Source organism: Rattus norvegicus, chromosome 14 (assembly GCF_021556685.1).
Source record: "Rattus norvegicus strain SHRSP/BbbUtx chromosome 14, alternate assembly SHRSP_T2T, whole genome shotgun sequence".
NCBI classification, from domain to species: domain Eukaryota; kingdom Metazoa; phylum Chordata; class Mammalia; order Rodentia; family Muridae; genus Rattus; species Rattus norvegicus.
The window spans coordinates 79249719-79276883 of NC_141547.1; the positions used below are offsets into that span (position 1 = coordinate 79249719).

At 48.3% G+C, this 27165-nt stretch overlaps 1 protein-coding gene across 4 annotated transcripts in view; it reads right to left on the bottom strand.

Moving 5' to 3' along the window:
* The window catches only part of Afap1 (actin filament associated protein 1), a 113275-nt gene that overhangs the window by 60482 nt on the left and 25628 nt on the right, over nucleotides 1-27165 (bottom strand). For all 4 annotated transcript variants that reach the window (XM_087582142.1, NM_080900.2, XM_087582143.1 and 1 more), the window contains 2 exon segments: nucleotides 7532-7660; nucleotides 7091-7185 (listed from right to left, as the gene is read on the bottom strand). In XM_087582142.1, the coding sequence (XP_087438268.1) occupies nucleotides 7091-7185; nucleotides 7532-7658 (222 nt within the window). In that variant the 5' untranslated portion in view covers nucleotides 7659-7660.

The following is a 27165-nucleotide window of genomic DNA, read 5'->3' on the forward strand; positions in this document are numbered from 1 at the left end:
GGCCTCAGGATTTCATCTCTAAAAACACAACAGGAAGAACCTTTGGGCCAGTGAGAAAAAACAAGCTCAAGAGGTTCAGCAAAAGTTTCTGGGAAAATATAAACAAGCAGAAGAAGAAGAATTCTGGCCACTAAGATGGCCCAGCAGGTGAAAAGGCGGGGAAGGCATCTTGGTCTGCTTTCTGTACTGTGATAAACACCATGGCCAAAAGCAACTTTGGGAGGTGGCTTGTTACATCTGACAGCCTACAGTTCCCCAGGTAGGAGGAGCCTAGGGGCAGTGGCTGACACAAAGGCCCTGAAGGAAGGCTTGCCCAACAGGGCTTGCTCAGCCTGCTTCCTCATACTTCCCAGGCCTTCCCGCCCAAGGCTAACACCCAGGTAGGCTGAGATCTTCCACTTCAATCAAGAAGGCTGGCCCACAAGCCTTCCTCAATTGAGGTACCTCCTTGCCAGGGGACCACAGTTGTGTCAAGTTAACAACAACAACCACCCCTAACTAGGCCATTGTGCAAGTCCGACAACCTGAGTACGATCCCGGGAACCCCAGAGGAGAGACTTTGTCCTCTCACTTTCCCATACACACTGGGGGCACTTCTGCCACACTCACACACAACAGTAATAATAAATAGAGATTAGTGTTTTAACAAAACAAGAAAGCTCAGATACGCCGCCACGCACAGCAGTGCAGCCTGGAGCTGCTGACTTGAAAAACCTCAGTCAGCATCGCCTGGTGAAAAAACGCTTCGGGCCCCAACCCCTGTCTAGATTTCTTGAGTGTCTCTGCTCAGGATGGCTGCTCACAAAGTTGCTTGTCTTACCTGTGTCTGCATAGCTTACATTTTTTTTTTTCCGGAGCTGGGGACCGAACCCAGGGCCTTGCCATAGCTTACATTTTTAATACTTTGCACTTTTTAAAAAGAAACATTTCATTTTTGACAGTGTGTGCACATGTGCGCGCGTGCATGCACACACGCACGCACGCACGCACACACACACACACACACACACACACACACACACACACACCTGTGTGTGCCCTAAATGTCAGTGTCTACACAGAGAACAGGACACTGGACCAGGAGCTAGGGTTACAGGTGGATGAGCCCTCTCAGTCTTACCATTGTGATGTCAAGCAGAGAAGGGCTGTGGGGGTGGGGACGGGGGACTACAGAGTTCATATCACAGACCACATCCAGACCCCTAGCTTCCTAAGGAGGCGCATACCTCTGCACCCCTATCTTACCCAACACCATTACACCCACTCTCCCCACAGCTGGAGCTCTGCCGCCCTCACTGTGGCCCGGCCTATGGCACGACCTCATACATCACAGAGGTCTTTGCATAAGAGACACTAGGAAGCCCCCAATCTGACAGGAGCTGAGAAACCACTTTCTGGCTCCAATTCTACACATCCAGGGTTGCATCCACATTGCTTTCCTGGCTGCAGAAAAATCCATCTATTTAGAGTAGCAGACAATAATTATACAATCTGAAATAAGAAAATCGGTTCTTGTGATATCTACCCCATACCAGCACACCTGTCAATGTCTGAGATTCCCTGGCCAAGGGGATTAGAACTTGGGGATTTTTCTCCCATGGGCTATAAAACTGAAGATAGATAGATAGATGGATAGATAGATAGATAGATAGATAGATAGATAGATAGATAGATAGATAGATGTTTCCATCCTAACACCAAGAATTCCAGTGTTGGCAGACAGTCAGTCTTGAGACAGAGTTCGCCGTTCCACCCACTCTCTGATCTGCGTGCAACAAGTGACTACCCAGCAAGACCCAGCATGCATTTTCTTAGGCTCTCTCAGCCTTGACCTTCCACACTGAGGAGGCAGAGCCATTAGGAGGCAGCACCCGAGTGGAAAAGCAGAGGAGACTGCAGGAATGCAATCCAGGTGCATGCCTAAAACTCCACAGGGCGAATGCAAGCGAAAGACCACATGGAGATGTCATGCTGAGATTCCGGAAAGACGAGAGATGAAGGGGAGCACGGGGTCACCTGTGTCTACAGAGGAGCAGTAGCTCCAAGTCTGACTCCATGACTGTCATTGCCCACCTTTAATACGTCATCACAAAGCATTCTCTAATCCCATCTGTCAGACGAAATAGGGCTGTCCCGGGAACTCAGCAACCAACCGAACACTTAAGAATTGCCAAGAAAGCAGGGTGTGGTGACACACACCAGGCAGAGAGGCAGGTGGATTTCTGTGAGTCAGGTTATAAGCTCTCAAAACCTACACTCAGTGACACATTTCCTTTAGCAAGGATGCCCCGCTCCCCAAAGCTCCCCAAAGCTCCCCAAACAGAACCGCCAACTGGAGACAGAATGCTCAAATACCAGAGCTGCGGTGGTTTGAATAGGAATGGCCCCTTAGCCCCATAGATCAGAGTGTTTGGTCATTAGCAAGTGGTCCTAGGAGGTGTGACCTTGTGGAGTGGGTGTGGCTCAAGCTGGGCCCAGTGGCTCCCACTCTCTTCTGCCAATCCAGATTTAGAAATCTTTGCTGCTTCTCCAGCATCATGTCTGCCTGTGTGCCACCGTGCTTTCCATCAGGACAAAAACAGACTAAACCTCTGAATTGTAAGCTGGCCCCAATTAAATGTTTTCCTTTGTAAGAGTTGTCATGGTCATGGTGTCTGTTCACAGCAGGCAAATATTAACTAAGACACCGGCCTATGGGGGACATTCTCATCCAAATCGCAGACTCCCTGCTGAGCTGGTGGTGTTGTGAGGAACAGAAGCGGAAACAGATCACCACAGGGAACTGGCTTCAGAGCTTGGGCAAGCATCAGTTGACATCCACGCACATGGGCAATCTATTTCCAGTGAAGTGCCCACTAGTCCAAACCTTTCGGCTCGCTCTACAAACCAAGTACAACTAGCTCAAGAGCTGCACCTCTGTGACAAACAAGCCCAAGAGCTGTTCAGAAAGCCCAGCTCTTGACAGAACTGATTCTATTACACCTATGCCAGCTTTGGTCTGCAGCACCCCTGAGAGTGACTTCATGAGTGCCAACCATGCTGCACACTGCCCGGCACTCACAGGGCTTCCCAAGTCCCCACCCTCACCTCACAAGCCCCCTTCCCTCAGGAACATTAGCACTAGCTGATGAAGCTTGTTCATCATGAGCAAGGCTCCATTTCATATAGCCCGCCCTGGGCGGCAGGCATGCTCACTTGGGGGCAATTTGAGAAGAGCCGGACATTCCCTTGGTTTCTCAGAGCAGCTTCTATGTTACAAAGCTGACCCTTGGCTGACATTTGTAAGCAATGTAAAAAACAAAAGAAGGAAGCTGGGTGTAGTGTTAGCACACGCTTTTAATCCCAGCACTGGGGAGGCAGAGGCAGGCAGATTTCTGTGAGTTTGAGGCCAGCCTCGTCTATATTGTGAGCCTGTCTGAAAAGGAAGGAAGGAAGGAAGGAAGGAAGGAAGGAAGGAAGGAAGGAAGGAAGGAAGCATAAGCTGTCTTTGAACGCTTTAATTTTAATTTACTTGAAAAATGACAAGAGATAGTAATTTCGGAAAGCTGGTATATTGGGACAACCAAAAGGAATAAAGTGGTAATTCTTATTTAAACAATCTTAAGTAGTGATGAGTTTCATTGCTGTTGCTGTGGTAAAAATATCCTGATTTAAAAAAAAATAGAGAAGAAAAAGTTTTCATTTGGCTTCAATTCCAGATTCCAGTCCATTACTGGGGTAGTCTTTGCCTGTTCCTGCTTTGGCCCAGCATGATCGGCACGCATAGATTCTTAGTGAAGATCTCACTCACTGGCCCCTGGCCCGATTCCTGACCAAGCCCGTGCTTGTCTCTGAATCACAGCTGGGATCTCCACTGTCCTAATTCTCCCACTTTCCAAGCCCTGGCGGAATGGCCCGGGAAGCTCTGAGCATCTCCAAAGTCTTTCAGATTCTTCCCCAAAAGCAACATGGTCATTTTATCACAGCAACAAGTGTTTATAGCAACAGAGAGAAGGCAGTATTCGATGCTTCAAGCCACAAAAAGGCAAAAACCAGAACACGATATCAGTTTGCAAACATGGGAAATAATTGTAGCTGGTGTAAGGCACAGATGCTGTGCTGTTGAGTTTTCACTCTTTTTTTTCTCCCATCAGTGAACAAGGCACAGAAGCCAGAGAAACCCTTCCCCCACTAAATTGGCTGCTGTGTTTACCACAACAGAAAGCAAACTAGGACTGACGCCATGTTTTCTCATGATACGCTCACAGTTCCCACCCGTCAGTCAGCCTGTCAGTCAGCCTGCCCAACACTGAGGCATTACCCACCCAAACCAGGATCTACCACTCACACAGTTTTGAGTGCGTCCAGCTCACTCTTGGGTTTGAACCTTCATTTGGGGGCCCCTCTGCCCAATGTGGTCTCCTTCCCAGTCCCATCCTTCCCAAGAAGCAAATCCTCCATAAAGCCAGCCTTCAAAAATCAATGGTGCCCGACCAAACCCAAAGGCAAACTGACCAGAAATTACTGACTGACTAACTCACTTGACAAACTCATTCTTCACTAAATACTCTAAGAAAGACAGGCATGATGGGGTACATCTGTGATCTCAGCATGGGGAGGCAGAGGCAGGAGAATTACAAATTCCAGTCCAGCCTGACATATACAATCAATTCCAAGTCAGCCTACATACGAGACGTCTCCCCACCACCCTCAAAAAGCACTCCTAAAAACGTAGTAGAGCGCTTTGGTCAATTGCTGGATTGCCCTGAAAACCCCAGATATCCTCCAATCCCTCTGCACAATGGCCAGACGGGTGGTCACGCAATTTTATTTGCTCGTGACCAGCAAGCTCTTCTCTAAGGACTGACCAACTTGTCACTGGGTGAGGTAGACTGGAAGGAAAGTCCACAGAGATGCAAATGGTACAAAGTGCTGACCCTTCGGTGAGGACTCTTACTCTGAAACTGGCATCCAAAGGGCTCCTCTGTCCCTCCGGGTGGCCCTACAGGATGTGCACTCCAGGAAAGACCAGCCGGAGGCTGTATAGGAGAAGACATGCGATCCCTACAACCACCACTCTCCTTCCTGCTCCTAGGTATCCATTCCTCCTCCTCGATCCTGAGACACTCCCAAGACACAACACGTTGACGATGGAACAGAAGGTACCAAAATGTTGGTCTGCCACAAAGTGCCATGGGTTCAAGACTGGTCTAGAGCAAAACATTTAAACCAGGAAATGGGGGACTGCTGATTTCCATCCAGCTCCTACTTTGTAGAAACAATTTACCAGTAGAAGGTATGAATATTGTTGAATGAAATACTTTTGGAATATGACTTCAGCAAATGATACAACAACAACAATAACAATAACAATAACAACAACAACAACAACAATAATAATAATAATAATAATAATAATAATAATAATAATAATATAGTGAAAAGTTTCTACAACAGGAAAGGAAAAGAAACCAATGATTAAAAATAAGCTTATGAGGGGGGGGGGGGTTGGAGAGATGGCTCAGTGGTTAAGAGCACTGACTGCTCTTCCAGAGGTCCTGAGTTCAATTCCCAGCAACCACATGGTGGCTCACAACCATCTGTAATGAGATCTGGTGCCCTCTTCTGGTGTGTCTGAAGATAGCTGCAGTATACTCATACATAATAAATAAATAAATCTTTAAAAAAGTAAGCTTATGGCCTCAGCAAGATGGCTCCACAGATGAAGACAGTGCCCTCAAGCCTGATGACCTGAATTAGATCGCACATCCTGGAAGGAGAAAACTGATTCCTACAAGTAGTCCTCTGACCTCCACACCCTCCTCATGGCGCATGTAAGTGCTGGAGTCCATTTGGAGGACAAGCCTGACGGGGAAACTTCAGGCCATGCCAGAAAACAGTTTCTGCTTTCCCTGCCTATCAAGTAGCCTTCGGTAACTCAGAACCTTCTTCCAAAGACTGGCAGCCACACTCCTCACGTGCTCTAGAGTGTGTTAGGAGGCTCTCAATCTTCTAACGCTGTGACCCTTTCATACAGTTCCTCATGTTGTGGTGGCCCCCAACCATAAAGTTATTCTAGTACTTCATACCTGTAATTTGGTACTGCTGTGAATTGTAATATAACTGTATTTTCTGATAGTCTTAGAGGACCCCCATGCAAGGGTCATTTGACCACCCCCCAGGGGTCTTGAGAACCGTTGCTATAAAGTGTTTAATGGTTTTTAAAAGCCACACCATGAGGGTTGCATAAACTGTCCCCGCATCTGTGATTATCACATTCTTCGGTCTTAGTCGTCTCTAGTCAACCAAAAGCATTATGTGCAAAGTTCTATAAATAACCACCAAGTTGGAAATCCCTTCCACTACAGCACACTGTTAGAATTACGGCTTTATTATTAGTACCCATTCTCCCCGCTAACATCGCACTCTGCACAATCGTAGATTGAGCCTTTTCAATGTCTGTCCCAGTAAAAGAAAGGAAAGCCGGAGAGAGGTACGGTGCTGTGCACGAGGCATCACGGACAAGGGACCACAGCCTGAGGAACAGACAGTGCTGCAGAGTGACGAGTTTACGCTCGTCTCAGTGAAAGCCAGTTCTCCTGATTGAGCAAGATGCGGAATAGAAAGATACAGGAAGAGCTGAAGAGAGACAGCAATGGCATGCGAGTGCATCTCCAGTTTGAAAATAGAGCAAAAGGAGACCGCTGAACCTATTTGAAATACATCGATTCAACTGAATTGTATGTTTCTGTAATGTGCACGGTTTTTCTCTTGAGAAAAAAAAAATTCACCCCGGAACACAGCAGTGGGTGTCAGAGGTCACACAGAAAGTGGGTGGAGTCCTCAGGCTCCTTGGATAAGATTCTGTGCCAACTCCCCTTCACCTGTCTAAACAGATTTCCAAGAACCTGTGCTTCCAGGATTCTAGAGAGAAGCACGAGCTCCTTCTGTTATTAGCAGCTTCAGGACCCGAGGAACACGTTCCTGAGGAGCACCTCGGGCAGAGAGAGGCCTCTCCCCACCGACTTTTATCACAGGCCTGACAGGCACAAGAGCAGCCCAGGCCCCCAGTGTCGGTGCCGGTGCCGGTGGCGGGTGCGTGTCAACTCACCAGCCATGGCTGAGGGATCTCTGGCAGAGGCATCTGGGGTGGTGCCGGGAGGTTGTTGGTCTCTGCCTTCTGTGCATGGTCCTTCACTTCAAAGCCTGTAAGGATTAAGCAAAACCACAGATCTGGGTGAGGAGGAGGAGGAGGAGGCCAGGAGTAGCGGTTCCTGCACCCTCTGGAGAATGGCGCAAATATTTATCTCCTCTGATCCTTCACAGCAGTCCTGCAAATGGTGGTGGGGGCATCCCAGGTCCCCCCTTAACTGTGAAAGGGCTACCTGACGGCAGGAGGGAGAGGGAGAGGACTGAAGGGAGAATTCATGGAGGGGATAGTGTCAGAGGACATATTGGAAGAGAACGAACGAATACAGTTTAGAAATAGGTGGGGTAAAGAGGATTTGGAAGCCTAAGCATCTGGACCAAGGATGTAGGCTGTGAGACTCACCCTTGGATGACTGCATTCGAAGCAGGATGTTGGTAAGCACTGCCTTTTTCTCTCTGACAGTTGACGTGAGGTACTCATGGTCCAGGAGCTCCAGGAACAGGCGGAGTTCAACTATTAATTCTTCCATTGCTGGGAAGAAAGGAGAGAGGAAGAAGGGAATGGATCATCAGGCTGGGGGTTTGCAGATGTCATAAACAGGAGTGTGAGCTTCACCTCAGCGCCTCAGATTCAGTCCAGTCACGGGGTGAAGTATTCTACATTTTAACACAAGGAGCAAGAAGGCTAATCCAGGCCCACTGAGGACTCATGATCTTCCTGACACATGTATGATTCCTTCACCCTTACTTGGAGGCAGCGAAGCTCGACTGAGAGAAGAGTCAAGGCCAACAGATGACGTGGCCCCAAAGTAGTTATCATTCCATGTCAGGTGGGTGATTCTGAATCTCAGTGTCCAGAAAGAGATCCAAGATTAAAATATCAGTTTTCAAATAACCGCCAGCACACAGATGCCAAAGCTCATTGCCAACCTGCTCTTCTGAGCTGCATCCATTACCAGGATGACCGGGATGCCATCCACACCGCAGTAAGGATACTAGGGGCAGCCGAGATTCCAGCTCAGGGGGTGACCTCCCTCAGGGCCTTCCCGCTCAAACGATGGCAGGCACTGACCTTCGGCACCAGACTGGAATGCAGTGCTGCATCCACAACTTTTCACTGATGGTGTGGACTGCAGGGCAGTCTAAAACCCTCTGCAGTGTTGGCAGGTGCACAGGAATTTCACAACAGTGAGACTCTATCTTCCTGCTGCTGCAGTGACAGGGCAAATAAACGTAAGGGTGAAACTGCACGCACGGACACATCAAGCCCTGGCACATAGGCTCCAGCACTGGCACGAGGCTTCTGTACTAGCATCTAGCTTCGAGCACTGGCACAAGGCTTCTGTACTAGCACTTAGCCTCAAGCACTGGCACCTACCCTCATTAGAGGCATGGTGTTCTCCACAGCTGAGAGCCACTCCTTCTGAAGAGTGCCCTTGACACATCCCTAACATCGCTCAGAAGAACTCTTGCCTTTATCTAGTCTCAATCCCTAAGACTGGTCCTTTCCTCTGCTAGAGCTCTGGAAGCCTTTCTGCAGAGAGCAGCATGCTGGTCAGGAGAAGGAGAGCCTGGCGCCATCTGTGTCACCTGACTTGAATGAACAGCTACAACCATTCATTCATGCTTTCTTTTTTGTCGCTGCCACTAGCCAGAGCCTCCCATGTGTTAGATATGCCACAGAGCTGCACCCCAATGCTCTCAGAAACAAGTTAACTATGCTCATCACGTCTAAGGAAACGGCAGAAAGGGTTTCTTTTAATGATCTTTGCGAGGTTCCAGTAAGTATTTTGGAGTCTGTGTTGGCCAGTGTGAGCCCAACAGCCCCCAACACTGTGCTTTCTAACAAGGTCAAGACTGGCTCTGGGAAACATCACTTTGTACTACCTCACCACAGTGAAAGATCTGTACAGCTCAGGTACGATACAGCAAGGGTGAGCAACAGACCCACGTGAAATGCCAAAGGGCCTGACATCGTCTGCTGTATGCCAGGGCCAGACAGCATCAGAAACAGTAGTGCTGCTTACAGTGCAAAGCAAGTGGTCACCATTTTTCTGTAGAGACCACTAAAACCCCCTCCTTCCCAAGTGAGGGCACTTCTACCATAAAGACGTCTTCCCCTCAGTCTGAACGTAGACAAGAACCCAGCTGTCTTCCTGATGTCAAACATGCCAGCGAAAGTAGACAGCAATGTCTCTTTCTACTTGTCTTGTTTTGGTAAATGAAGATCTTTTTCATAAACCATCTAATAGGTATTAATATGAAATATTGACTATTGTTCCATAGGTTAACAATTATCTTTAGACGCTAGCTCTGGACCAGTGACATGGCCCAGTGGGTAAAGCCTCATCCACTGGTGAGAACAGGCTTGTTCTTTGCTTGCCTCGGGAAACCACTGGAATGACACTGCAGGGATGATATCGGATATTCGCCGACAGCTCTTATAGGAGAGGCAAACCACGCCTACTCAAGTCACTCTGAAGGCACTTGGCATCTTGCTCAGCACACACTAAGTATTCCGTATATCTGCATTATCTATAAGACACCAGGGCATAGAAGGCTCAGTACTTTACAGGGACAACAGTCAGGTCTTGTGATAAAGGGAGACTGGATTGGAACACTCAGGGGCGCACAGGTGAAGCAAGGGTCCCTCTGTGGACTGGAGAAGTTGCCTGTGCATGGCAGTAGGGAGAGTAACTGAGGTAAGTCCTGGGCAAACACTGAGAAGGCCCCTCTCAGAACACAGATGCTTAACAGCTGCACACCTGCAGACCACAAGGCCTGCCTGGCTCGCTGGGAGAAGCAATGGCTCTGGAGGGACAGGGGAATGGGAACGCCTATGCTTACGACTTCTAGAAGTGACAGAGACAGAAATTGAAGCCTAACCAGGAATCACAGCAGGCAGGCTAGGGAGGAGCCCTTCCAATTGTCCTTTCGTACTTGACCCAGAATTCTGCTCTCCAGGTAAAAGGCATCGACTCCTCTGAGAGAACAAAGAACCCCATCGCCGCAACACAGAAGGGCTAGCCTAGCACCACAATCTAATCCTTCAAGACTAACCTTCCAGCTGAGCTTTGCTCCAGTCGTAGCTTGCTTTCTGCTGCTGTGATAAACGCTATGACCAAAAGCAAGTATGGGAGAAAAGGGTTTATTTCAACCTATATCTTCCAATCCATCACCAAGGAAAGCCAAGGTAAGAACTGAAGAGCAAGGAGGAACCCTGCTTACCCGGTCACTCCCTTTGGCTTACCCAGGTTCGCCTGATTAGGGATGACACCTCCCATGGTGGGCTGGACCCTCCCCTCCCACCTCAATTATCAATTAAGGAAACACCTCACAGACATGGTCAGGGGCCAATCTGATCGGGACAACTAATTCTTCAGTTGAGGATGTTTCCCTTCAAGGACTAAAAGCGTGGCTCAAGGCCGCAGTTCGCTCTTCCTGCTGGACCCTGGTCTGAGGACTGCAACACACTAACTAGTGACCGCCTAATGGCTGAGCATTTTTTCACATTCTTTTCTCATTGGTCTCTTGTGATCTTATCATCTCCAAAACAGGGGCCTGGGGTAGCAGGCTGAGGAGGAAACCTCTGTACAGGGACCCCCTCCTTTGTCAGCCCTGACATCCAGCACCCTATGCTGGATGGAATGTCAATCACTGAACAGAGACGGGGCCAAGGAGACAAGAATTGCTAATAACCTCCCCATAAAACATCCCCCCAGATACCCTCACTGGATCCTACTTGACCCCGTGCTAAGGGGAAGTCTGTCTCTTCCCGCAGGCAGGAGCCAATCTGCAGTCAGGAACCGCAGAGTGCATCGCTCTGCAGGAATGTCTAGCCCAATGCCTACAGGCACCTGCTCGGTGTGGTAAACCAATCCACTGGGGAATTTCTGGTTTCCCTTAGCAGGCAGGATTCTTGAGATGTGTCTTAAACAGAAAATTCCAGAGATTTAAAAAAAAATGCTGTCCCTGAATAGTAATTGCGTTTTCTGTGACATCTTTAGAACTGAAGAAAAGTGAGGCAGAAGGCCAGCTCCTACAGGGCCCCTTGGGAAGCTACCACACCTGGCAGGGTCTTGTGGCTGGAGCTCATTCTTGGGCGTGTTCTGCAGGGATCCAGCCCTCCAGCAGCAAGGAAGTGAAGCAGCCACCATCGAGTGCAGCCATGCATATTTTCCCTTATAGGGCTATAGTTCGGACTTCTCCAGCAGATTCTTCTAAATATTCCCCCCGGCCTCAGCAGATAAACCAAGGAGGCGGCTTAAAGGTTGGTCTCTGAGTCCCCAGAAGTGGCGGCCGAGGTTTGAGGCTGCTGCGTTAAGTTTCCCTTGGCAGGACAGCACTGATGGTCTTGATAACTGAGATGGCCATCACCTAGGAGGCCGGGGGACTGTAGACATGATGATTTAACCCGTGACATCTAAAGCTGAAGATGGCTGCCCAGCTGGCAGCCGAGAAGACTCAGAGGCTGCAAATAGGATCCTCAGCCCAGACACTGGTGGGAGCCTAACCTGAACCTCTTCTTAGCCAGCTCCTGGGTCGACAGAACCACTGACAATTTGCTGGGTTTCAGGAAGATGCTACAGGAATCTTGGGAATATTCGCCCGTGCCAGGAAGCAAGTCTTTAAGAACATGGGGATGGTTCTGAGCTTCATCCATGCTGACTGAGTTAGAGGCAGATTAGGAGGTGCTGAGGACGGGTGTGAAAATCCCTAGATCCTGTCCTTTGCAGAACCTGTGATGATCCTTGACATTAGATTCAATCAAGGAAGTCCCAAGAGAAAACACCCTTCCACTGGTTCATAGGAAGCTAAGGCGGGCAGGATCCGGATGTGGATTTTGCTGTGAGGGTTCGAGTTGGCGACGACATCACAGGGCAGGAGTTCCCGGTTTACATGAGGGGTCCACTGAAGGGACGCTCGCAGGTCACTCAGTGAGTAGAGTTCAGACATGGCGTGGGAAGCACCCATCCCTGCCCCGCCCACATCTGGCCAGTTTAATTCTCAATTTAATTACCTAGTTGTCGGGCCCTGTGTTCTCAAGGATGTATTCAAATTTTGGTTTGTTCAAAGGTTTGGTGTTTTGGTTTGGTTTTTGGTTTTTTGGGGGTTTTGGCTTTTGTTTGTTTGCTTTGCTTTCCTTTTTGTTTTGTTTTAGAAAAGGTGGTCTTGATTTCCCTCCATTTTGAAAAGGTAATTCCAGAATGGGCACCGAGGCTGAGTCGGGATGGTGAAAGCCAGGTGAGGGGAAGACATTACTAACAGTAACCTAAGCAGAGGGGTGCACTATGCTGCCTTTTTCTTTTTCCATTTTCATGTGTATGGATGTTTGCATGTATGTAGGCACATATGTATGGGTACACGTGTGGGGTTGTGTGCATATGGGGGTCAATGACCAGTCTCACCCTGGATGGCTCTCCGCCCTGATTCACTGTGCCAGTATCTGTTAATCAAACCCAGATCTCACCTATATAGCTAACCTCACTAGCAATTTAGCCTGGGAACCCATTCTCCACCTTCCCAGGCTGGAATTAAAGGTGGCTGCCACACCTACCTGGCCTTTACATGGGCTCTGGGGATCCCAACTCAGGTCCTCACATCTGTAGGGCAAGTGTTTTAACCAATGAACCATCTCCACAGTCCTCGGAAGGACATGTTTATGCTGCTTTATTCATTGTAAGAAATGGAATATTATGTAACTGGAAACTCATTGTGGAAATATCTGGGTACCACGAAGAGCAGAGAGGACAGTGTTGGTGTCAGGAACCGGCTTTACAGTTGGTTGCAGCTTCCCTCCGAACCCAACAATGACAGTGGCCCATGAACAACAGGGACCTCATGAATCTGTTGCCATGACAATGGCCATACATTCCCAGCGTCCATTTGGTTTATCTCCCATCTTTACCTTCGAGAGGTAATGTCACAGCCTAAATAAAAGGCAGACCCTTCCTGACCTTTGCCCCTTCTTCTCTCTCTTTTCCCCCTTTATCTCCGTCACCCCCTTTTGTCCCCTTCCCCCACAATAAACCTCTCTTATGTGGAGCTGCATTGGCCTGGCGTGGTCTGTCCAGACACAGGTGCGCGTGCGCGCACGCGCGCGCACACACACACACACACACACACACACACACACACACACACACACACCAAAATCTTGACAACTATGAACCCAGTGGGCCACAATATGGATCAGTGCCAGAAGGCTTGTCTCAAATACTCCAGGCCCTACGATCAATAGCCAGCATCACAAAACAAAACAAAACAAAACAACAACAAACACAAAAGGCATCTATCTATCTGGCCAACAGTTCTATGTTGGTTTTTCAAGATCATTTTTGTTGTGATTACTTAAGATAGGCGACTCGAGTTTGAAAAATGCCATCTACCCAGTGTTGCAAACTCTTTAGATGAAAACCAAACCAACTGAAACAGACACTGGATGGTAGTCACTGCAGGGACCACTGATGAGGGGTCGTGCCAAGCAAGCTATTCTACTTCAAGGGCATGGCTCCCAGTTCTGTACTTTATGGGGATAGCAGCTTGCACATACCTTGGCAACTCCCCAGTTTCCCTGGCTTTTTAGATACAGAGTGGCTTGTGTCATCTCTGGCTGATAGTGATATAGTTGGATTTATTGTTACACTGTTTCCATGAAAATAAAAAAAATAGTTATTAATTTCAGGAAAACTTTTCTTCAATGAATAAACTCTGAATTTCTAAAATCTAAGTTACAATCTTAAGAATCAAGTTGTTTACCATGAAGGGTTTATATCATGGGTCACCTAAATGCAACAAGAACTTCACATTAAGTCCCCCAGATCAGCCATGCACCCCTGCCAGCCTCACTCCTACACCTAAGTGAGGTCAGGTCCCATCTGACCTGGCATGGCCACTAGCCAATGGGTCCTGAGCCCCATCTTTCCAATGTCTGCAAAGAAAGAACATGAGAGCCAGGCAGTGGGTCTGGACAAGATGGGGAGGGCATTAGTTACAACCTCATGGGCAGCTTCCCTGAAAGACTGGTTAGGGGCAACAGGCGGTATGGACCACAGTGTGTCAGGGAATCCGGATATCCTCTAGTGAACCCTGTCAGTGAGAACAAAGCCTCCACAAACGCTCACATCAGAGCACATACAATATGAACTCAGCAAAGACTAAAGAGAGAAGCACAAAACACCTAGGAGAAGGCATAATTTTAGCCTCGGGTTTCCATGAACACCAAAAGTACCAATATATGTTTAAACAACGGAATTCTTCAAAGAATCTTTTTAAATGAGAGTACATAGAATAGCTGTGTCTGATGAAGTGCTTCTCCCAGTGCCCTGAACACCAAGAGCACACCAAGGCAAACAACCCAGCAATGAACAGGCCAAGGAGCCATGACAGTGGACCATGAAGAGTCCCAAATGTCACTGAATGAGTAGGAAGACTCTGCAGTCACTCATCCAGATGTACAAACCAAACCACCATGGCATTCACCAGCGGACTAGAGTTTAAACGACAGAAACACATTTCCTCAGTGGGAGGGCATGTGGGGACCTTATCCCACCCCTAACCCTCAAAGGACAGTGTGACAGCATCCTAAAGTTAAAGATACCCTCACACTCACAGATTTACATAAGACACATGATTGTATACAGTCACACAAAACCACCCAACCCAAGCCCAAACCAAAGGACCAGAGATAAATACATTACACTGTGTTCAGTCCGGGGTAACCCTCGGCAATAAAAGGAAATAAAGTTTGTGCTCATAAAACCCGGGTGAACCTCTCAAAAGAACACGAAGGGAGCACCCGTCCACAGAGCAAATAAAATCCCAGAGCCAGCAATTGCACCTGGTCACAAAGCCAACCCGGGCTAGCCCCAGTCAGGATGTGAGAGGTCGGCCCTCTGACTCCAGGGCTGGAGGTGAACTGTAAACTCAGAGACTGGGGCTCTGTGAGCCACAGTGGCAGAGATCTGGGGAAACACAACGGGTTAAGGTGACCAGGTTAAGTAGGAAACGCTATGTTATCTGGAAATAGGAGATCTGTGTAAATAAACGCTTAAGGAAAGACTTCTGGTTGGCAGCAATAAATGAATTAGAAGCAGGGGTAGAGAGCTTGCTTGGCTTCCTCAGGAGGAAGGCAGGCTCTACCTTCCTGCATCAGGGAAGGAAGAGCCCCTACCCACCACCAGCACCACTCAGGGGCATACCATTCACCACTGGAGACATGGGGTTCTTCCAAGCAGAGGGACAGCATGGAGCCAAGCAAAACAATAGTAAGTGGACTTTCTCATCTTGGTGGTGAGAAAAAAATGAAGTTTAGAGAGGCCAGCAGCTCACACAGATCGAAAGAACGGCAGTCATCAGGACAAACCAGTTTTGTCTTCATCCAAAGATTCCAGGATCCTGATTAAATACAGCTGGCCAGGTCAGGGAAGAGGTCAGGAATGCACAAAGCACAGCCCCACTGGGTGCAACATTTGGAGGGAGGAGCAACTGCCTCTCCTTGGGTATGGCGTATGCTACAGAGGTCAGGTGCTAGGGTATTACTCCCTTTGCGATCCTTTCAAATCCAGCTGACTAGCTTCCTTCACAGTGACAGGGCTCCTAAGTCTCGGGGACAACCAGGAGGTGTGTCCGGTACATTACACTATGGTTGTCACCATGCAGTCACTAATGCATAGGGATAAAGGCCTGTTCGACAGCATGAGGCTCAACAATGGCGTAAAGAACTGCTCACACTCTATATTCCTGCAGGGACATGGCAGATGGGCACGGTGTCCCTGGTACCACCTCTAAGCATAGAAACAATGACAGCAAAAGCCACAAGGGAGAAAGAAATGAGCAATCCTGCATCCTGCCCGCCTTGCCACAGTCCCTGTGCTAAACTCAGACTATCGCTGGCACTGCCTGACGACGGGGACATCGGGCTCCATGCAGGAGGAACCCTGGCTGGCAGCTTCCACAGACTCTCTGCCATCTCCAAGGGGGACCTCCAGAGCCTCGAAGGACATCCAGAAAGCATGCTGGCTCCAACTCAATCCTGTGACTCTCCACTACTTCATTAAATAAAATGCCTGCCCTAATTAAGTTCTTTTTTTTTTTTTTCTTTTTTTCAGAGCTGGGGACCGAACCCAGGGCCTTGTGCTTCCTAGGCAAGCGCTCTACCACTGAGCTAAATCCCCAACCCCCCTAATTAAGTTCTTAAAACTGTAACTTTGGGGACTGTTGAAATGGTTCCATGAGTAAAGGCATCTGTCACCAAGTTGAATGACCTAGGTTCCATCCCCAGGACCCAAATGTAGAGGGAGAAAGCAAACTCCTGCAAGTTGTGCTGACCTTCACATACAGATGTGGCACAAACACCCCTCCCCCTCACATACCATAAAATAAATGAATAAAAATATAATTTTACAAAAACTACAACCTAGGACCTGAGGGATACAGTGGAAGCATAACTTGGAGAATCCTGAGACAGCTTCCTGCTAAGCAAGTCTCTGTCACCTGAAACTCCCCTGACTATTTTCTGACACATTTTATACTGTGCCCACCCTAGCCAGCTGGAATGAAAATGCAGCCTGCCAGCCAAGGAGGAGATGGGTGAGGGTTGCAAAATATTCCCTCGATGAGAGAGAGAGAGAGAGAGAGAGAGAGAGAGAGAGAGAGAGACAGAGACAGAGACAGAGACAGAGACAGAGAGACAGAGACAGAGACAGAGAGACAGAGAGAGAGACAGAGAGAGAGACAGAGAGAGAGACAGAGACAGAGACAGAGACAGAGAGAGAGAGAGAGAGAGAACAAGCATGACCTAGGAAGGCCTCCACATCATGAAACAGACACCTTCTATAACACACAAGAAAACAAAGACACCGAAGGGACGCATGGTCCGCCAGTCATACCATAAGAGGTGGGATGACACATGGGTTCCCCTAGTATCTCGGATGAATCCACACTTCTTTGCACTGTCCCATAATGCATGCTCATAAGGACTACTCATACTCTCCATTTCTGTAGAGACAGGACAGATGTGCACAGTTTGCCCGGGCATCCACTTTCTATCAGGAACATAACATCGGATTGTGTTGTGAAGACACCACTGCCTTCCAAACGCTGTTCAGGCTCAGTTACCCTTGCACTGTAGAAAAGCCAAGGCAAAGGCCTGGGCAGCGTGGCCCCTAAGTATGAAGCTGCGGCAGAAGAGAAGGGGCCATCAGAGAGGGCTATCTCCATTTCCATACCACACCTACCCGATGGAATATTCCACCAGCCCCAGGACTGCTGGGTGATTTGTAAACCAAGTAAAGAGCACCATCGAAGCTTCCCTGCATCTGCTCTGTGCTCAGAGAAATAAAACTCCAAAAAGGAAGGCCTGAAACTCCGGGCAAAGCACACTATTCTGACACCATGGAAGCACTGAGAAGGTAGCACAGACTCCGAAAGAAACACAGCCCCAGGGGACACTGGGAAGCATGGCCAACCGCAGCTTTCTAAAGAGGCTGAACTGGGCCTTTACAGGAAGTCCGTCCCTCGTAAATCTGAGAGCTTCTCCTCACCGGCCCCTGCAACCCAGCTGTCCATAGAGCCTGCAGCTGGGCTTCTGTGCCCTGGCTCCTCTCATCCGGCCATCAGAAGACACTCAGGCCAGGGACTGTGTCAGCAAGTCTCTTCTGTCAGCAAGAAGAAAAGACCTCGGGGCTCCCAACAGCAGGCCTGAAACAGCGTCAAAGCTCCAAGGAGGAAGGGCTGTGGCTCTCGAGGGAGTGGCGGCTGAAAGGCTGGCATCTGTCTCTTCTCCTGGATCCCCAGCAGATGGTTTTTCCCCCTGAGTATGCGGGAACAGGAGGCAAGGCGGTGGGCACCTCGAGCTGGGTAACATATGCCAGGGTGTTAATGGAAGCAAATTAGAGGCACGGCTTGTCTCACAGGCTGCGCTTCAGGGACGGGAGCTGACACACTGGCAGGATGGTAAGAGCCAGGTTCCTCTGGGATGTGAGACTCAGGACCCTAGAAGTTCTGCTTACAGCTTTTTGGCTGTAACCTTGAGTGTGCTCTGTAAAGCCCTGGTGGCCAGAGGTCTGACTATGGCTGTGATTTTATTTTAAATGTCATATGTGGAGAGTTTGAAACAGTCTTTGACAAGGATATGCCCTCAACAGATCCTGGCAACTGCCATTTTCATTATCAGTACAATCTACTACACAAAAGAAGTTGATCAAGGGTTCCTCTCCACCCAGAAGAGTAGTGGGAGAAATAAAAGACAGCTAACATGCAACTTCCCCTCTCCTCAGCTGGCTGCCAGTCAGTGCTCACCAAATCACCGCCGTTGCTGCCCCCTCAGAACCCACAAGAGTCTCCTGTGTGCTTTTCAAAGGATCTGTTCCTCCAAACGAGTGATTCTTTTTTAACAGTAATAAATTGTGTTGAGAGGGACACCACCACTTCATAGGTGAGAAAACAGCTGTCAAGACAGTAAGGAAACTTCATAAAGTATTCAGGATCAGGATGGATGGCTTCAGAAATATCAGGACGAGTGTGAGTGTGTGCATGTACGTGTGTGCGTGTGTGTGTGTGTGTGTGTGTGTAATACACATATGTATGCAAACACACACACAGTTCAATACCATCTACACAATAGTACTTCCCACATGTTTGACTCAGTTTAGCCCCCTGCTCCGGATCCCAGCTTCTATTTCTAGGGGCCTTCTGTGAAGAACTCGTAACCTCTGTGGAATGCTATTGGTGATGACTAACCACAGATGCAGGATAAGCGGGGCAGCCTCAGGCAGTGCTGAAGGATTGGAGAAATAAGACCGCCAACAGATTAGGAACTATAGAAAAACCAGGGCTTTCCAGTGAGATACCTCCTGGTTACTCAGAGCAGGAAGGTGGACAACGTCTGAGACCTAATGTCACAGAGGTAAAGCAGAGCTCAGGTAAGCCTGGCTATTACCACCACCACCATCCAACCCAGAAACAAGTCTCCCTAGGCTCTCCTTCCAAAAGCAGTCACCTCTCCCAGCTCCCTCAACCCTGCCCTAAATTAGTCCGGCATACCTCCTGCCTCAGGTCACTCCTACAAACATCCTCTTCTCCTCCCACCTCCAGCTGCTCTGGCTTTACACTCAAACACCTAAGAAAATACATGCAAAGAGAAAGGGCCATGTTTGGGGACCCTGAGTGAAGGGCAAACAGACTCCTTTGAGACCTTCCCAACTGTTTGAATTAATTCAAAGTAAACAAAGAGGGGAACCTACCAGCCCCTTTCAGGCTCTCCTCATTTAACATGATCTAGATATATACATATATATGAATGAAACACCAAACGCCTTTATCTTCTACTCTAGTTTAGGTTAGGTTCAAGGATAGCCCCGGGGGTTCTTTGTGAGCTCTATCTTATGGTGAGAGAAGAGGTGATAAGGACCTTTATGAAGCAGCGCCCAGTGGAAGGTATTTCTGGCCCCTCCCTGATCTTTCCCTGGCTTCCTGTCTTATCCAAAGTATCCTATATGTTCCCATGATGCCATTTGCTGGGAATTCAAGGTCACCCGATCACCAACCTTCAGGCATAACGCTGTGAGCTAAGAAAACTCCATAAGGGATCCAGGATTGACAGTGTTAGCAATATTAGGATGAACACACACACACACACACACACACACACACACACACACACACACACACACCGTTTAAGGATATATCCCCCTCAGTTTATCCCTCACAGTCTCAATTTCATGTCAATAAAATATACATAAATGGAGACTTTTAAGGAAACATTCAGAGTACTCTGATGCTGGGATGGAGGGTGAAGCATGCTGGGAAAGCATGAGTCAAGCTTTACACCTGGAAGGCTCCCCACTCTTGCCCACACAGAATTCCCACAGTGTGTATATGTGCCCCTTCTGGACCTGCAGACCTATGAGGGTCAAGCCATGAAGGCCATACTAAAAACAGGATCACACGTGCCACCTGATAAACTACGTCTGAGTGGGGAATGCCTTCATCTGTCAATAATCCCTCACGGAAAATGCACTAACAGCAACCTGGAGTTTTCCTGCTAGAAACAGAATGGGAACAGAAATTATTTTTTCTCCAAGAAGGAAAGACATCAAAAAAGGCCTTCATCCACAGCCCAAGACCTCATCTTTATCCATGGTCTGAAAACTAAGCAGTCTCTGCTCCTTCTGAACCCCCAGATAAGTGTGTTCTAGCTCCTGCTAGAGCCTGTCTGGAACCCCAGGGGATCTAAGAGCAGACAGCAGAAGTGGGCTAAAGAACAGGAAACTGGGCCTGAGTACCAGGAAGGAGTAGTGGGTGGGTGAGACAGGCTTAAAGCAAGATGGTTAGTAGGTTTCAACCTACCTAAACTCCAGCTGATTGGGAGCGGCCATAAGAGAGCCTGGAATCTCCAAGGAAAGCCAAAGGAGTATGGGTGGGGGAGTCAAGCTTAAGAACTCATCATTACCTCCATGATTAATAATGAATCTGGCAAAAAGTCTGCCAGATGTGTGTTCACTCTCCGTGGTTGGAACGGTCTTCACGCTCGCACGCCTCCCTTCCACTTGTAGTCATAGACCCACAAATCTATTCGGCTGGAAGCTTAAGTGTTCCTAATAAAGTGGCACTGAGTAAATCCTGCAAGAATAGCATTCTCAGTGACTCCAGTTATCACTAAGCCCTGAAACCCTGCGATCTGAGAGAAGTAGGAGATAACTCAGCCACATGTTCAGAGTGCGCCCGTCCCGCCCACCATAGAAAATCGTTTATGGTCTTTTCCCTGTCTAAAATGTCCATTCTTTTTCAGGGCCTGAAACGGAATGTCAAAATGGCCAAGGACACCAAGTAAAGACGAAATGTGCAGATGGGAGGAAAATGACCAGGCTGGGGAGGGAGTTGGTGAGCGCTGCAGCACAGAGAGTCTTCTCCACATGAAGAAGACAGCTGTCACCAACCGCCACCGGCCCCTTCACTTGGCCCTAACCATGCCAGCCTAAACAGCACTAAGCGTGCACCTCACAGAAGTATGCATGCCTTGCACAAATGTCTTCTGAGAGAAGACCTTCAACCAACAGGAACCAGAGCCCAACCCCTAAGAACAACTAAAAACCTGGGAAAGACAGGAGCTGCAGTCTCCATCCCAGCTGCCACAGTCTGACAACGCAAGGATTCACTGACGCACAGGAGTGGATGGCAGAGGCATGTGGCACAGCAGCCTGGAGAAGCATGAGTCCCGGGCAGAGGAAAACACTATGGAATAGCTTGGCTCAAAAGCCAAATACACCACCGGCGTCTCTGAGGAATTGAGTCTCGGCTCCCAGCTCTGCTCTTGTGGGCCAACAGCTTTGCCTGGGTTAAAGCTTGCTGCAGTCAGGCTCCTTTGCTGGGAGTCCATCCCAGACCTTAGCACTGCCCTCCCCCTTGATAGTGAAAGTATTCTCTTTATACCAAGAATAGTTTCTGAGAGGAATGCAGTTTGAGGCCCACTGCTGAGGAAGAGAGCTGGAAGCCTGCTCACAAGGTACTGACTAGCAAAGATGCAATCCAAGTGTACCCAACAGGGTGTAAAGTAAAACTTGATAAAGCTAAGAGGCCTTCTGAACCCAGACTTCTCCAAATTCCTGTTGATTCAACCCGTGGATGTCATACGCTTGTACTTTCTACCAGAGTATTCTGACTAGGTCGTCGCCAGGGCCATTATCTTCAGCTCCTATTTGTACAACCCCAGGCAATGCTTCCCTCTGTCAGCCCAGTCTCAGAGCTGCAGAAAGCTCCTTCTGGAACCACGTACCCTGATGTCACGTGGGTGTGTGGGAAGGAGTGGGAAAGGACTGAGAAGACAGTGCCATCCAGGACAGACTTGGGGCAGGGAGAGCCGTCTCACCCCAGGCAGGCAGCATGCCAAACGTGCCCTCTCCATGAGACCCTGCATGACTAGACTGGATGAGCAGAAATGTCCCTTCAAGCTCTATCATTTTCCTAGACACAGCTGAAAAAAAGAAGGCTGGAACTCTGAAACCTGAAATGTTCCCAGATCCTAAACTTTTCTAACTTTGTGCAACTCCACTATGGAGTTCTGCATTAGGGATGTTTGGTTTGATCAGTGACATCCAGGCAAATGCTACAAAACCCAGAACAAAACCACTACATTCTGAAGTGCTCTGGCCCCAAGCACTTTGCTTAAAAGAGGCTCTACCTTTAAAGATACAAATTCTGAACTCTCCACATAAACAGAGACACTAAGGTCCACAGAACTCAGAATCCTGCAGGTACTATCTTTCTCTGGCCTCTCTTCCTCCCTTGTCCCAGCATCCTGGAGATGTTGCAAGGGAAAGGACCTTCTCAACCATCCTCTCATTCTGTCAAATACCACTTGGATGAGGATGGACACATGGCTCAGTGTTTAAGGCACCTTCTGCTCATGCAGAGGGACCTGAGTTTGGTTCCCAGCATCCAAGATTGGGCAACTCATAACTGCCTGTAACTGCAGCTCCAGGGGATCTTACGTTCCTTCTGGCTTACACACACACACACACACACACACACACACACACACACACACTTTTTAAACTTACAAACTACTCAGTTAATTATAAAGAAGATCTCAACGTATTTAAACACGAAAAGAAAACCCAGGTTTTACAAAACAATATAAAGGACCACCTTTGGACAGTTCAGTTCTGCTTCTAAAGGTTGGGGTAGGATAAGTAAAATCTTCACGACTCCAAGATAATCAACAATGCACCTTTACTGGCTGTAAAAAGAGCAGCCTTCCTGAGCCAGGCATGAAAGAGAACCCAGCTGGCTGGGGATGAATGATAATCAGTTCTCAGTGAGCTCTTGGTCCCAACTCCCAGGGTGATGGCATAGAAGGAAAAAGCTATCAACATCTGACCAGTCACTCACCACACCATCTGCTTCTCCCTCATGCAAATTTAAAATGAGCGTGCGCTGTCTTGAGACAGAGCCAGGGCTGCATCTGCCCTTCTAAGGCCACCAGTCACTTTTGCCCACAGCATGGTAACTAACAGATTCAAGTTGCATCTTAGAAGGGAGCCTACTATACCTCAATTCTAGACCGTGAGTAAACACACACTCTAATACTCTGGGTTGATTAATTTTCCTGTTTTCTAAAAGTCTTTCTATGTTTTGTCTCTTGATAAGGTGTGCATGAAAAGTGGAATTGGAGGGCTTCAAAAATAACTGCCTTCTTGAGACCCAAGACGTGTGGCCGTTTCTAGCTGGCAAGTTTCCTTTCTGCGTCTATGGCCCACAGCACAGTGCATGACCAGGGAAGTGTGGCGAAAGCCAAGAGGCTGAGAAGCTTTGGGAACTGGGGACATAGCTCCGTGGTAAACAACAACAAAAGACCAGAATTGTACCCAGGTGACCAGCAGCAAAGCTGGCTCTTGCTTGTCACTCCTCTGTGAGTACAGAGACCTCCACCCATGGCTGTAGGCTGTGACTGACTCACATGTATGTGACATGCCTCCTGTGACCCACAGCTTCCTCTCGGTGGGTGTTATCTCTAGATCTCTACTCTAGAGCCACACAATTGCAGCTAAACACCTGAGGAGAGTCATCTACCCAGAGTGACCTGAGGGGGCCTCAACTTACTATAGTCTCTGATCGAGGAATAGCACCTGTTAAAAGGGACCGAAGAAAGGACAAGCCTCTTCCAGTCCATTCAGGAAATCATTCAACAAATGGTTATTAAATAGTCTGTGTGCCCAGCAGTGACTATATAGTGAGAAGTCTCTTTTTCAAGTAGAGACAGACCAACCAAAATATAGAACCGGGGATCAAGGCTGCAGAGAAATACACAGTAGGGAACAAAGTCCCTTGCCTGTCCAGGGTAATAGATGTTAACAAGGGAGGTGGGGCTGGAGAGAGAGCTTGGCGGTTAACTGCACGAACTGCTCTTGCGGAGGACCTGAATTCAGTTCACAGTACCCACATCCAATGCATCCTAACTGCCTGTAACTCTAGCTCCAAATGGGGAATCTGATGCCTCTGATCTTGCATGCTCATGCACATACGCACGCACGCATGCATACCCCACAACCCAGAATTTAAAATAAAAATAATATTCCTCTTTTAAATAGAAAGACATTGGAAGACCACTCCATGAAGGCTTTGTAAGGTGACACCCTTTCCCCTCCATTGTGTACTCCTTTCCATTAAGTGGCCAGAAAGGTTGGGGAGACATCACAGTTAGCTGTTTTAAGACAGCTCAAGTTTCAGATATCTGATAGACATACTGCCGCCCTTTTAGGGCAAGGCTCTGTAAACCATCTGGCCAATGCCAGAATGTCATTTTTTAAGAGGAAACTTTAAATGCAAGAAAGCATGCATGTTTATTTAAGTGCTTAGTGCTCACACGCGAGCAGACTAACAGATTTCTCCGCGTTTCGCTGACTTTGCCAGCTCGCCATAAACAGGCTTCCGCATCTTTTCTTAATTGTTTATAAATAGCACCGACACCCGAAAATGTAAATCAAGGCAAGCTGTCCCTATACTTGGCTCTGCTGTGATGGCAATATGTGACAGCTGCCAAATCTAGGAGAGGGGAGCCAGGGCCTGCAGTGGATGCCACAAAGCAATCTTGCATCCTTCCTATGACAGCTGAGGAGACAGAAGGAATTTGCTCCCCACAAAGACAGGAGAGTCCTTTGTTAGGCATATAGACGCTTGCTGGCTATGAGTTGGTCTGTCTTGTCACATTCAATGAGATTTCATGTTAGCTTGCATCCTTGAATTCCCCACAGCAACATTAAAGCACCAGTGAGCCCATCCTACAGACAAGGAACAAAAAAAACAGAGAATGGAATCCACTGCCCAAGTTGTCAGGCCCAAAAGAAGCTCAAATCTGCAGCAAAGGGAAAGCCCCAAGCACCTTCAACACTACACAGTCAAGTCTCTGCCAAGCAGCCTCACTTGCCCTTCCCTTTATGGTGGCTCTCGGTCGTTCTGGGCAATCCCCTCTGCCCAGCAGCTTGTTGAGCTCTGCATCATTGCAGACGTTCAGCTGCAGGTAGCGTAGCATTGCCAGCGAGCTCCAGGATCTCAGCTGCCCATCAGGCCCTCCAGCATGGTTGCCATCTACACCAGGGCACCTGCACCCAGGCACTCCGAGCAGTCGTCCTTGTGCAGCAGTGGGTGCATACATCCCACCAGGAACCACAGGCTGCCACACGATGACTGCGACTTGGCCTTGGCACAAGTCTAGGGACACTGTCCTAGTTAGCTTTTCAAGCTCAGATCACAATCCATCAGGGAGGAACTCAAGGCAGAAGAAACTCAAGCAGAGACCAAGCATGAAGGAACACCACTTACTGACTTGTTCCCCATGGCTCAGTCTGCTCTCTCCCCATCCCTCCTCCATCCCCCCTCTCTCATGTGTTTATTTATGCATATGAGTGCTCTATTTGTATATATGCCTGCAAGACAGAAGAGGGCATCAGATCCCATTACAGATGGTTGTGAGCCACCATGTGGTTGCTGGGAATTGAACTCAGGACCTCTGGAAGAGCAGTCAGTGCTCTTAACCTCTCAGCCTGCTTTCTTAAAACACCCCAGGGTCCACCTTTCCTGGGTGGCACCACTCAGAGTTAGCAATTCAGAAATTGCCTCACAGACACAGAAAATATCACAGGGTCCTTCTTCCCAACTGTGTCGAGCTGACCACCGAGACTAACCATCACAGACGCACTACTTGAAGTCGCAAAGATCTGTCAGTGTTCCTGGGATAGTCCCGCCAGCTAGCAGTCACCGTGCCAGGCTCAGCACTTCATCCTCCTTAGTTCTCACCATAGTTCTGTGTCAGTGAGGCATTTCATTCCCCATTTACAGATGAGAAAACTGAGGCCCATTAAAAAAAAGGAAGTCGGGCTGGAGAGATGGCTCAACCGTTAAAGGCTAGGCTCACAACCAAAAATATATATATAAAAAAAAGGAAGTCATCTATGAACACCTGCTAGGATCTTTTGGAAAACAGTCAAAAACAAAATATTCCTTTAGTTACAAATGTTAACCAAACATAAAAGTAACCACTACCAGAGGCTGGAGAGATGAAAAGAACTAACTGTTCTTCTGGAGGATGAAGGTTCGATTCACAGGATTCACATGATGGCTCACGGCTTGCTCTAACTCCAGTTCCTAGGGATTGGCATCTTTTATAGACACATAAGTAGTGCACCAGCAACACACAGGCAAAACTCCCATCTTAGGCCTCAAACTCAGGACAAACTGCTGAGGTGCAAAGTGGACACTGGGCACCGGGTTCTCCCAGCATCCCTCTGCCCCTACCAGTTTAAGGGTCTTGTTGGCATATGCCCCTGACCCTGAACTCTCCAGGTAAGGGGATGGCTGCCCTTCTTCTCTATACAATCCAGCCATTTGGTTACCTGCCCCTCATTGCCAACCCTTTACTCTTCTGGTCTCTTGACCAGTCTCTTGGCCCAGGCTGCCCGCCTTGGTCAACAGTTCCTCTCCCCTCCCCATCTCCCCACAAGGCCCAGCTCGGTCTGGTCACGTCCATTCTAAACTCTCCCAGATAGATGCCTCTGTCTCTGGCTATGCTCTGCCTTTTATCTACAATAAACTCTCTGCTTCACCACACCTAGGAGCAGTCATGTCCTTCCTTCTTTATTTTTGTATTCACCCATATACATAAAAATAGAACACATAAAATAGTTTTTTTAAAAGTAATTCATAATAAATAATACATGTCTTAGGGTTTTTCTGTGGACAGACATCATGACCACGGTAACTCTTAAAAAGGACAACATTTAATTTGGGCTGGCTTTCAGTTTTAAAGATTTAGTCTGTTATCATCATGGTAGGAAGCACGGCAGCACGCGGGCTAGCGTGGTGCTGGAGACAGACCTGAGACTTCTACACGGACAGCAGAAGGGGACTGTGTGTCACACTGGGTGTAGCTTGAGTATGTATAAGACCTCAAAGCCCACCTCCTCGGTGATACACTTCCTCCAATAAGGCCATGCCTACTCTAATAAGGTCACACCTCCTAATAGTACCACTCCCTATGAG